At 38.8% G+C, this 12,933-nt stretch overlaps 1 protein-coding gene across 14 annotated transcripts in view; it reads left to right on the top strand.

Moving 5' to 3' along the window:
• ENOX2 (ecto-NOX disulfide-thiol exchanger 2) overlaps window positions 1-12,933 on the top strand; it is a 270,889-nt gene that overhangs the window by 203,082 nt on the left and 54,874 nt on the right. For all 14 annotated transcript variants that reach the window (XM_082445320.1, XM_082445321.1, XM_082445319.1 and 11 more), the window contains one exon: window positions 4,044-4,178. In XM_082445320.1, the coding sequence (XP_082301446.1) occupies window positions 4,082-4,178 (97 nt within the window). In that variant the 5' untranslated portion in view covers window positions 4,044-4,081. The remainder of the gene's footprint in view (window positions 1-4,043; window positions 4,179-12,933) is intronic.

Genomic DNA, 12,933 nt, shown 5'->3' with positions numbered 1-12,933 from the left:
TGATAATTTAGATCCTTCTCTCCCCCACCCCCACCAAATTAGTCCAGAGTTTGGCTAGGTACATTGTAAATTCTTAATCTTTGATCTCAAAATTCTTTATTGAGAATAATTCCTAATTCTCTTACATATTTCCCAGGCCTGCAGAGCCAGTGAGTAGCCAGACTGTTGCAAAAAATTATTTTTAGCATTGGGGACCAGTCCTTCTAAACCTAGCTGTTTCCTCTAAGAGTCATTCTCCAGCCAGCAGAGAAAATCAAAGTGCATACTCAGTAACGTCCTAAAGGTCCCTTCCAGCTATAACGTTCTCTAAAAGTTGTCTCCCTAGTTGGGGATTGGGATTCAAGATGAACCTAATAATCACTATATAAACTCTTGACCCAAAGGATATTTGATGCCCCATGTTTGTTTTCTTGATAATATTTACAAGAGGCTATTTCTAGCCTTCTTGTATGCCTTCTCAGAGAGCACTGAAAACTGGGTGTGAGGACTAGAGCTCCTACAGACGGAGAAATCACCAGTTCTGAAATGTGACTTCTGACTGCGGTAACAAATGATTAGGGCCATCAATCACTCTGTGGTGGGGGGGGGGGTGGTTATGGAGAGGAAGCATAGGCAATTTCGCAGTATAGGAGAATAATAAAAACTAATATTTCAGAAATAATGTTTTTTGCCATTTGCATTTTCTTGTAATGACCAATCAGTGACCAAAATAGCACTTGTATAAATAACCCAGCCAAGCATCATCCCTCATATTGCCAGGTTGGAAGAATGTGATGGCCGGATGTTAGCAAGCTACTATTAGAATAGAGTTGCCTTTGGGGGTGTAATTGGCAGGAGTGCATACTGGGAGGTAGGAGGAAAGCAATGGAAAGTTTTTTTAAATGGCTATCAGTAGTCAGAGGGAAATTTACCAAAATAAAAGACTTTTTGTGCTCAGATGACTTACGACTATATCTCTCCCAACTGTGCAATATATACACACACATGCATGTATAACCTGCTTCAATGTCTTTGCTTATTCATCCCTGCTCTGGGATGTCTTACCCCCTCTTCTTTACCTATTTAATAACTACCCATAATTCAAGACATATGCTATAGAAATCTGGCCCATTCTTTCAAATCCTGTCTTCTCCACAAAGCCTCATTCCTTAAACTTCAATAACATTCCTAGTCTATACTCTTTGAGTCTTTCATTGTTTCCTAATTGTTTATTTGGAGATACTAAAGCATGGTGCCTAAAAGTACACATCCTGTGTGACCTTGGACTATATATGTAACCCTTCAAAGCCTCTCATCTATTAAATGGAGATATAAAGAGCCCCTATCTCATAGTGTTGTTTTGAAAGTTAAATGAAAATAATGCATGCCAAGAGCTTTACCTAGCATATGGCAAATATTCAGTAGTTAGTGGTAGTAATGGATGGAGGTGGTGAGAGTAGTGATAATAATAATCATCATCACCATCATCATCGGTCTCTTCAATTAGATTGTATAACCTTTGAAGGCAGGGACTATGTCTCCTATCTGCTTGTACTCTGCTATCCTAACCCCCCAAATACTCAATTAGTTAAATTGATGTTTGTTGATCATGTGTCCAACTCAATAGTACTGTCTCAAAGATATGAAATTCCATCAGGAATATAATTTTTCCTTTTCATTGCTACTATGGAAACCGTTGGATGTTTTTTCTTGGTTTGCATGCATGAGTAGTTTGGATGGAAGCTGCTGAAGTAATCATATGCAACTAGACTATGAGAAGAATGGGAAACATCTTAATCATCCCAAGCTCCTGTGGTGTGTACACTTGGAAAAAAAAAAAAACTCGGAAAACTAAAAAATTCTGATGAAAAAAAAGCCAAAGAAGAACTAAGTAAATAGATATTTCATGTTCACGGATAGGAAGACTCAATATTGTCAAGATGTAATTTTTCCCAACTTGATTCAATCAAAGTCCAAGCAAGTTATTTTGTGGATATCAAAAAAAAAATTGATTCTAAACTTTACGGAGGGGCAAAAGACCCAGAATAGCTAACACAATATTGAAGGAGAAGAACAAAGTTGGAAGACTGATGCCTCCCAACTTGAAGACTGACTGTAAAGCTATAGTAATCAAGACAGTGTGGTACTGGTGAAAGAAAAGACAAATAGATCAATGGAACAGAAGAGAGAGCCCATAAATAGACCCACATAAATAGAGTCAACAGATCTTTGATGAAGGAGCAAAGGCAATACAATGGAGCAAAGATAGTCTCTTCAACAAATGTGCTGGAACAACTGGACATCCACATGCAAAAAAATGAATCTAGACACAGATTTTATACCCATCAAAAAATTAGCTCAAAATGGATCATAGACCTAAATGTGAAATACAAAACTATAAAACTCCTAAAAGACAACGTAAGAGAAAACCTAGATGACTTTGGATATAGCAATATCTTTTTAAATATAACACCAAAGTTATGATCCATGAAAGAAATTATTGGTAAACTAGACTTCATTAAAATTAAAAAACTTTGTGAAAGACAATGTCAAGAGAATGAGAAGACAAGCCGTAGACTTGAAGAAAATATTTACAAAACACACATCTGATAAAGGACTGTTATCTAAAATACACAGAGAACTCTTAAAACTCAACAATAGTAAAACAAACAACCTGATTGAAAAATGGGCCAGTGACTAATAGACACCTCACCAAAGAAGATATATGGATGGTAAATAAGCATATGAGAAGATGCTCCACATCATATGTCATCAGGGCAATGCAAATTAAAACAACAATGAAATACCACTACAAACCTATTAGAATGACCAAAATCCAGAACACTGACAACACTAAATACTGATGAGGATGTGGATCAACAGGAGCTCTCATTTATTGGAGGTGGGAATGCAAAATGGTACAGCCACTTTGGAAGACAGGTTGACGGCTTCTTACAAAACTAAATATGCTCTTACCATACAATCCAGTGATCGCAGTCCTTGGTATTTACCCAGAGGAACTGAAAACTTATGTTCACACAAAACGTGCACAGAAATGTTTATAGCAGTTTTATTCATAATTGCCAAAACTTTGAAGTAACCACAATGTCCTTCAGTACGTGAAAAGATAAAGTGTGGTATATCCAGACAATGGAATATTATTCAGCAAAAAAAAAAGGAATGAGCTATGGAGCCATGAAAAGACATAGAGGAAACTTAAATGCACATGACTAAGTGAAAAAGCCGATCTGAAAAGGCTACATACTGTATGATTCCAACTATATGACATTCTAGAAAAGGCAAAACTATGGAGACAGTAAAAGATCAGTGGTCGCTGGGGTTGGGGGAGGGGAGAAGGATGAATAAGTAGAGCACAAAGGAATTTTAGGGCAGTGAAAATACTCTATATGATACTACAATGATGGATACATGTCACTATACATTTTTCAAAACCTGTAGAATGTAAAACACCAAAGTGAAACCTAATGTAAACTATGGCTTTTTGATGATTATGATGCATCAGTGTAGGTTCATCAGTTGTAACAAATGAACCACTCTGGTGAGAGATGTTGATAATAGGGGAGGCTATGCATGTGTGTGGGGGGGGGTGTGTATATGAAATCTCTGTACTTTCCCCTCAATTTTGCTGTGAACCTAGAACTACTCTAAAAAATAGTTTTCATTGACTTTAAAACAAGGAGGAAGGAAGGAAGGAAGGAAAGAAGGGAGGGAGGGAGGAAGGAAGGAAGGAAAGAAGGGAGGGAGGGAGGAAAGAAAGAAGGGAGAAGGAGGGAAGGAGGGGAGGAGTTGGGTGAGAGAGAGAGGGAGAGAGAGAAAGAAAGAAACACTAAAATGCCATCTGGTAAAGTGCTTTCAAATTCTATAATTTCCTGCCAGTTTGAGCCGTATTGTTTTAACCCTTGTAAAGAGCTGAAATTAAGGCTATGTCCACCACTTGTCCACCAGTTCATTTCTGTAAAGAGTTGCCAGAGTTTACATTGATAAGTGAACTAGATACTGAAACCTTCATACAACAAATTATTTTGCTTGTCATTTCTTCTTAGCTGATAATAGTAGAACTCTGAGTGTGGATTCCACTACAATGACACTACCTATGTCTGATCCAACTGCATGGGCCACAGCAATGAATAATCTTGGAATGGCACCGCTGGGAATTGCCGGACAACCAATTTTACCTGGTATGCTATTTTTAATCACCTCACAAGTGTTTCTTTTTACTGACCATATGCACATAAATATAACAATATGACACAACTTATTTTGAGGTTGACATTTACCAGATTCTGCCTAGAGTGTGCATTTTTGTAATATGAGCTTTATAGGCTGGGTGGCCTGTAGTTACTAGTATACTCCCTATTGCACTATGGGCAAGCTGGGGGTATATCTGATGCAGGATATGGTCACTGAATATTTAACTCATTGGAATAAAAGTACAGCAGGATTTGGCAAAGAATTACAAAGTTTGTCTAATTTTATACATTTCTTAGAGGAAGCAAATAAACATGGAGCTAGAATGAGAACTGACTTAGATATCCCAAAAATCTTAGGTTCCTAGAGGGAAGGACAGGCGATAGCGGGGAACATCCCAAAGACTATTGTTAACATTGAATAACTGTTCATATTTTTTAGAACAAAGTAACCTGTAAGAGAATGGGCATGGTATACTAACTCCATCTCCACTAAAGATAAAATCAGAAGAAAAATGCCATGTCATCTGAAGGGCTTAGTTTAGACACAGAAAAGCTTCCTGGACTGTCAGAGCCATTAACCATAAAAATAGGTTTGTGAATGTGCCTTGGGCAACTCAAATTTTTTATCGCTCTGCATATGACCTTAAATGACCATGAAAGTACTATGAGTATTGATTTGGGGGGTTACAAAGAAATTTTAGCAAGTAGGCAAATTTGCAAATATAAAATCATGAATAATGATATAAATGTTATAAAATAATTATAAATTTGATCAAAAAATGGGTTTATGAAGACATTAGGGAATTGCCATATCAGGAAACCTGGGGTGCTTTTTAAACATCCTAAACATTAATCTCCCAGATTCGCTCAATTGTTATCCTACTTAAAAGCATGACTGGACCAAGACAATCTAGGCCAATCTAGGACCTTGCTACTCATGTGTGGTCTGCATAACCTGGGAGCTGTTAAGAATCCCAGAATCTCAGGCCACAGCCCAGACCTGCTGAATCAAAGCTGCATTTTAACATGATCCCCATGTGATTCATAAGCACATTAAAGTTGAGAAACAGATCTAGAGTGATGCCACTTAGGGTTGTTGTGAGAATTAAATTGTGCTTAGTACAATTCCTGGCACATAGTTAGTGCTCAAAAATGTTGGCTATTAGAATACTTTAAAAATCATTATTAATATATTTCTCATAAACATTTCCAAAGGGGGTAATTTTTTTTATTTTGTTTTTCTTCATTATTTCATTATAATAGAATTTAAACTAAAATCTTATATATTATTTTATAGCTTTATATAGAGTGGTCCTGAATCACAATCACAATCACTCTAGACTATCTCTTATAGTCTGGAGTGACTAGATTATCTGATTTGGCTTAAATATTACCAATTTATGGAAGACTGAACCGTATGGGTATATGTCCCAGAAAAAATCTTGAGGCCAGACCTACTCTGATACTAAGAGGACTAAATGTTAGCTTAGATTATTTGTAAATTACCACATTTAAACATAAATCTATGCTCACAAAGTAATCTTCAGTGCTTTGCCACCCATCTATAATGTGGAACAAAAAAAGGCCTAACACTGAGAGTAAAAAATCATCCAGGCCATCGTTACAGGCCCAAAGCTGTGCTGGGGTCAATATCAGGCCTAGAAAATTGGGGTAGGTTTTCATAACAGCAGCTCAGAGGGCTATTTCTGCAGAGACAGTACCTTGCTTAGTACAAGCCTCAAAGACAAACTGCTCGGGTTAAATCCTGGCTCTGCCACTTGCTAGCTATGTGACCTTGAGCAAGTTACTTGACCTATCTGTACCTCAGTTTTCTCATCTGTGAAATGGGGATGGTTATAGTATCTACCTCATAAGATTGCTGTGAATGTTAAATAATATACTTAGCACAATGCTTGGTATATAATAAGCACTCAATGAAGGTTAACTGGTGCCATTATTATTGCTATTAGTCATATTACGTGTTATTTAAGATAAAGGAAATACTAACATACTTCCTTCAAATAGCTGCTAAGCTGCCATTTAGATTGAAAGTACTTGGGTACTAGGCAGCCAGTGTCAGCGCTAATCACATCCACCCCAACTAGACATTTGAAACCTCAAGAGTGATTTTAATTTCTACTTCAAGCCCCTTTGCCTCCCTCTTGTTTTCTTAAGGACTATGAAGAAATGGCTTCTCATGGTCCCCTTCAACCTTGTGACTCAGGGATCATTTAGCTATGCTCCAAGGAAAGTTACTTGGGTTTTTGGAAACCTGGTCTTAGAAATACTGATATTTAGTTCTCTTAAAAGTATACAGGGCAATAGCACTAGGCTGAGACATACTTTGTAAAGCTATGTGTAAAATCACTTCAGTTATATGTGAAATGATTTTTCTCCTCTCCATATTATTTTAGGGAAGCAATTTACTCATCAGATTAGAACGTGGGTTCTGGATATAGACTGCCTGGGTTCAAATAAATCCCTGCTCTGCCATTAAGTAGCTGTGTAACCTTTGGCAATTTACTTAACCTCTCTATGCCTCAGTTTCTTCATTTGTAAAACAGAGATAATAATAGCACCTATGACATAGCACTGTTATGAGGATTAATGAGTTAATACATATAAAGTCTTAGAATGATGCCTGACTCACAGTAATTCCTCAGTGAACTCAGCTATGATTATTATTATTTCAAGTTCACATCTGATATATGGCTCACAAAAAGTTGAATTATGGCTTATTTCTATTCTTAACAACAATGAAGTATAATGAATGCAGGGGCAAATTTTTCCCTGGAGAAGCACTGGACAATGGCAGGTGAAGAGAACAGTGTGTGTCTGACAATGCTGGTGACTGCTCCCTGTAAATCTGGTGGGGGGTGTCCAGAGAAGCAGAAAGTTGGCACCACGCGCCAATGCTGCTTACCCTTCTTCTTGCTAGAGTCTGGGAAACAGGGGGCCTGCCACCTTTTTATGTCATGTTTTAACTGAATGGGATAAAACATCCCCCTAATCCTCTTCCTACTGCCCCAAATTCCTTAAAATGGAAAAGGAAGCAAAGGAGCCACATGGAACTGTTTCCTGAGGTCACCCATTGATGGCTTAGTAATTTAGCTACTTTTCTGCCCCTTAGAAGGTTTCCTTCTTAGCCGGCAGAGTTTTTCTTTGTCCTGTCTCATCTGGCCTATCTGTGACAACAGAAAAGGCTTTTGGCATTGATGAAAAACAAATGATACATAAGCTTCCTTGACTTCCCCCAGAGAGCTCAAATCCATACTGTCATGGATGCTGAATCTCTTGGACACATACTTGTCATCTGGGCAGTGTCTAGCTTATTATATTCATTGAGCACGGAGCAGAGACTGGCCATCTCTGGCGTTTGGTGTAGAGCTCCCTTTCATCTAACATGGTGTTTTTTGTACAACTGCTGTTCAATAAAGTTAATCCACAGTGATGGCAGATTAGAAGGTCCCCTCTGGCCGGCACCTGTCTTTCCTGAAAGAGTATTTGCTTCTCCAAGCTCGTCAAATAAGACTAATGTTAGTTTTCACATGAAGGGAGGCACCAAAAAGAGTCAGGCCGCCTTTGGAGCATTGTTCTGCCCATCATCCCAGATGAATCCAAGAATGGACCGATTAAAGGCTACTCACTGAATACTGTGTGCTGCTTCCTTTACTTTCCCCTAAATTAAAATATCCTTAGCATCCAAGTGTGGAGCCTGTGAAGTCCCAAAGAAGAAGTGTCCCTCATTATGGTGTCTCCACTGTATTGACTATGCCTCCTCCATAATGAGAGATGTTGGAAAATATGACTCATGGCCCTTATTCCCAGAGCAAGACGCTGCCCATCTATGAGAATTGTCATTCTTAAGGAGGCAGTTCTCACTGGACGCAGCAGGCAAACTCTGATGAGAACAGAAAGAAAGAATGAAGATGTGTGACACATGATAGGCCACCGTTCTTCAAGCTCCTCAAGGGGGCCCGGACTTGGGTTTCTATTATTTTACTATCGTCCACAAATAGAATATGCTTTCAGTGGCAGATAATGTTGAGATCCTGAGAAAGGAGAGCACTGTTCATCATCATGGTGGACACTTCACCAAGAGCCAATAATATATAAACCACTGTACCAAATAGAACTAATGTCTCTCCAAATCAAGCTTGAATCCTACCAAATGATGGGACTCTCAAGATTCCCCCATGGAAACTATTATAAAGAGTCCGGTAGAGTGAGATGGTTTATTCATTCATTCATACAAGGAATATTTACTGAGGCCTGCTGTAAGCAAGATACTGCGAGGAGCCCTGGGGATAAATCAGTGAACAAAAAAGAGAAAGATTCCTTCCCTCATAGTGACTAGAATACTTTTAGAACCCCCATATTTTATCCCTAATAAAAACCTGTTCTCATTTGAGCTGCCTCTTGACCCTCAACAACTCAAAGACTTCCTAAACATTTTGTTCATTTGTGCTTTTATTCACCCATCCATGAATTAAAATATATTGAGCTAGGTCAAGGGGATACCAAATGGGCCTTCAAGCTCAGAATCCAGTGGCAGAGGCAGCAAAGTCCATATCACTACACTACAATGTAGCAAGTGTCATAGTAGATACATGTAGAAAAGTATTGTTTTAGCCATGGTAGATACATGTAGAAAAGTATTGTTTTAGCCAGAGTAGGATGGAGGGGGTGCTAGGTGGGTAGTGGTGATCAGGGAAGGTTGACAGAAGTGGCAACATTTGAGCTCAGTGTCCAGGGATATATAAGAAAGTGTCAGATGGAAAAAAGGAACTAAGAACAGCCTAAGCAGAGGAAGTGGTACACCAACGACTGGAAGGTATGCAAGACTATACAGTGTGGGGAAAATGGTTAAATACTGAGCTGATTTACATCACCCCATTCCACAAAATATTTGGGGCAGCTTATAAGAAAGATTACAGTAAAAGAGAAAAAATACAAGTAAAATAAACCATCATCTAGGAAAATATAAATGAGAATAGAAGGGGAAGCCCCGGTAGGGAGGTTAATTAGAATTCAGATATGTAGGTCATAGGATCCCACCCAGTTTCTAAAGGTGAACTGCCCTTGTGACCAGGTAGCCAAAACAAAAAGGGAAACCTGATCAGTTATATAATTTGCATTTTCCCTGAAGAGAAAATATACCAGTCCTCAGGAGAAGTCAAACTTTTCATGGCCCTTAACACTTGTGTGTGTTTGACACTTTAGCTCTGAAAGACTTTTTTCATAGGGATCTTCATACATAAGGGTGCACACTAAGTGAGGTAGTTGAGTCATCTCCAAACACTGGGCTGCAGCCCAGGACCAGTTGATATTGCTTTCCCTCATCCACTGCAAAATGTAGAAACTAAGAATATAGTGAATTTTTCATGAAGCTAAATTTGCTCAATTGAAAGGACTGTTCTTTATTCGGAGATTATAGATTTCCTATATTTTTGGTTTTGAAATGTTCTGTCTTTTATGAATTGCATGAATGGTACGTGGTTAATTTTTGTTACTTTTTTCCATGTCTTTTCTTAGCAAATTAAGAGGTTGGCAACCTTAAATATATATATGTATATATATTTTTTTATTCATCTCTAAAATCCAGAAATCTAGGAACCAAAGATGTAGTGTGAAATGTCCTCCCTAATGCCTTTCCAAAGGTGTTCACAGCATCCCTAGATGAGAGTCAGGGGCATGACCCTGAATCTGTCAAATGTTCTAACAAGGCAAGAACACAAAGAACAAAATAGGAAGGAATAGGGGGAAGGTGGGCTAGATATATAGATATTTGCAAAAACTTATACTAATGAAATAAAGCTTCATTGGTTGAAATTTGGGATCAAAGTTGATATTTACTAGGGAGAGTCTTTATGAGCTGAAATTATGCCGCATAACCCACCCAAGCCCAGCTTGCTGCCTCGTTTGTCATTGTGCATGAACCAGGCCCTACCCCAACTTTCCAACTGACCTGAAACAAGGGTTTTGATGATCTTCTGGAGAAGCAAGACAGATTTTGGTAGAATTTGAGAGTCATTGTGCAAAAATTTAGAAACTTGTGTTCTATTTCCAAGAGGGCTTGTGGTAAGTTCAAGGTCATCTCACAGCTCAGCCAAGCTCTCCTTAGAAATCTGTGTTCCCTCTTCAGGTTGGCTGCCTGAAAAGTCTTTTCAAGGATCTGTGTAGAGAGGAGGCAGCCAGGACTGTAGTGAGTTAAAATTTCTCAATACCCAGGCATAATTCTTAATTTTCCAATGAATTTTATAGGAACTCTAAAGAAATAGCAATAATGTACCAGAAATGTATACCTGAATTGGAATCATAATTTTCTATAAAATAGCTTAATTATGCATATATAATTAGATCCTATTTGGAACATTTATTTTAGACTAATCCATAGTTGCATTTCAGTGGTTTGACTGTGAATACAGACTACCTCCTGGTGATCAAGGGTCTCTGGAATACCTAAAAGATTGGAAATGCCTTTAATGGACCTGGCGGCGGGGGTGGGGGGGGGGGACTTGGATGGGGAGAAGTCACTAAGTGTAAGCAGAGGCTTTCTGAGGATATGAAGAGGACTCCAGCCATCCAGAACCAGGTCCAGTTCTGAAAAGGCAAGCAGGATAGTAAATATGTCAGCTCCTATATCTGCCTATCTCCAGTTCATACATTGCCACAATTCCAACTTCTCCTGTGAGTCAAAGTTGAGACTTGCAGATTTAGAACAGAGGGTTCTAAATTATCTATTGCTGTGACAACACATATATTGAATATCTCGACAGGAAGTTCTGGCTGTAGAGATAAGCAACCCTATGGTAGCCTTTTGGACAGGAACATTTGAAGGACTCTACAGGTTGAGTTGGTAGGTAACAGAGCTTAGTCTGACAAGAAGTATCTTTTTTTCCTGTGGACCCATGGACTTTGTGAGAAGCAGAGTAGACTAATGATTGAGAGCATAACTAGTAAAAGCCACCTACTGTGTGGCCTTACTGTGTTATCTCTGTAAGTTTCAATTTCCTCATCTGTAAAATAGGGAATAATAATATTGGTCATTCCTTAGGATTGTTCTGAAGTTTAAATGAGATGATGTGTATAAAACCTGGAAATTCATATACACCTGATCAATGGGCAGTAGTATTATGGACAGCATCCTCTTCCCCTGCCACAAAAGTAGAGGTTGCTGTCTATAGGAAGAAAGCCATCGTGAACTGGCCTGCCAGAAAATATCAAGGGTTGAACCGTAAAATTGGCATATGTGGTGTCTTTGTCAGGCATCAAAGATGGGAAACCTCTAAGGTTTCTAGTGTTTTGTAGACATCTGTAGTCTTTGTACATCTGGTAGTGTGTTGTCATCTGGCATTGTTCCAACTGGTCCTTCTACACAGCAATAGTACAGTGACAACAATTGCTCAAAGACAGTGGCTCTGGGGCCCTGCTGGATCCCAAAGCACCTTTTCAATAATCGGAAAAATTATCAGTCTAGTTAGGTGCTTAGTGTACTTTCTATTTTAATTACTTGAAAATAGCTAACTCTATTAACCAATCACACCCCACTCCTCAGACGTGCTGCATATTCTGCTTACCTATTGCTGTATGACAAACACATTATAACTTAGTGGCTTAAGACACAATGACTTTATTATATTTTAAGATTTTTCTGGATAAAGAGTTTAAGCAGGACTCAAATGGGCAATCCACCTGTTCCACATGGTATCAACTGGGATGCCTCAGCTGTGGTGGGATAGTCTGGAGGTTCCAATACAGCTTTATTCATACTCATGGCACCTTGGCAGGGACAGATAAAACACCAGGCTCAGCTGGATCCCTCCCTTTCCATTTACACTAAGGCCCTCTCCACATGGTCTCTCCAGCATGGTAGTCAGACATGTTACGTTGTGACTGAAGCTCCCATAGCAAGTGTTCCCAGAGACAAGTGGAAATTTTATCTCTCTTAAGGCCTGGCCCTGAAAACAGGCACAACATCCCTTCTGCTGTATTCTATTGGTCAAAGTGGTTCTAGAGCCCATCCAGATCCTCAAGGGGGTGGGGCATAGACCTCACCTCTTGACGGGAGGGGAAACAAAGAATTCGTATCCACCTTTAATCCGCCACATTTGCAAAAAAGAATTATATAGAAGCATTTTGTTATTTGTCTGCCATGTTTTTCAGCATACCTATTTCACCTTATACCTGTAATTAAATTAATTCATGAAAACAATTGCCATACTACATTGAGAGGCAGTGCAGTGGTTAAAAGCATTAGAGTTAAACTAACCTGGATTTGAATCCTACGTCTTGCCTAGGTTATTGGCTGTGGAACCTTGGGCAAGTAACTAAATCTTTCTGAGCCCCAGTTTCTTTATCTATAAAATGAAGGATAATAACAGTACCTAGCCCACTGGTCTTTTGGAATGAGATTATATAAAATGCTTAAGCACAGTCCCTAGCACAATGGAAGCACCCAATAAACAATTATAGTGATGATAATAATAATTGATGACAAAGCATTATAATTGTTTGCATGGCTGTTCCCAAACTATACTCTGAAGTCAAGGATTTTATCTTATTCCTTCAACCCCAACACCTGCAGAGGGGCTGGCATCAAAATACTGAAGGACATACAAATGGTTAGACATATGGATGACTGGACAAATGGCATTTTCCTCCATTGTAGCTCCCTGGCTCAGATGTGTACAGAGAATGGAGGATGATAATATTGCTAGATAACTACTCTAGGTTGAGTTAA

The sequence above is a fragment of the Balaenoptera physalus genome (assembly GCF_965194825.1).
Source record: "Balaenoptera physalus genome assembly, chromosome: X".
Classification (NCBI taxonomy): domain Eukaryota; kingdom Metazoa; phylum Chordata; class Mammalia; order Artiodactyla; family Balaenopteridae; genus Balaenoptera; species Balaenoptera physalus.
This window is presented reverse-complemented; position numbering and strand designations above follow the sequence as displayed.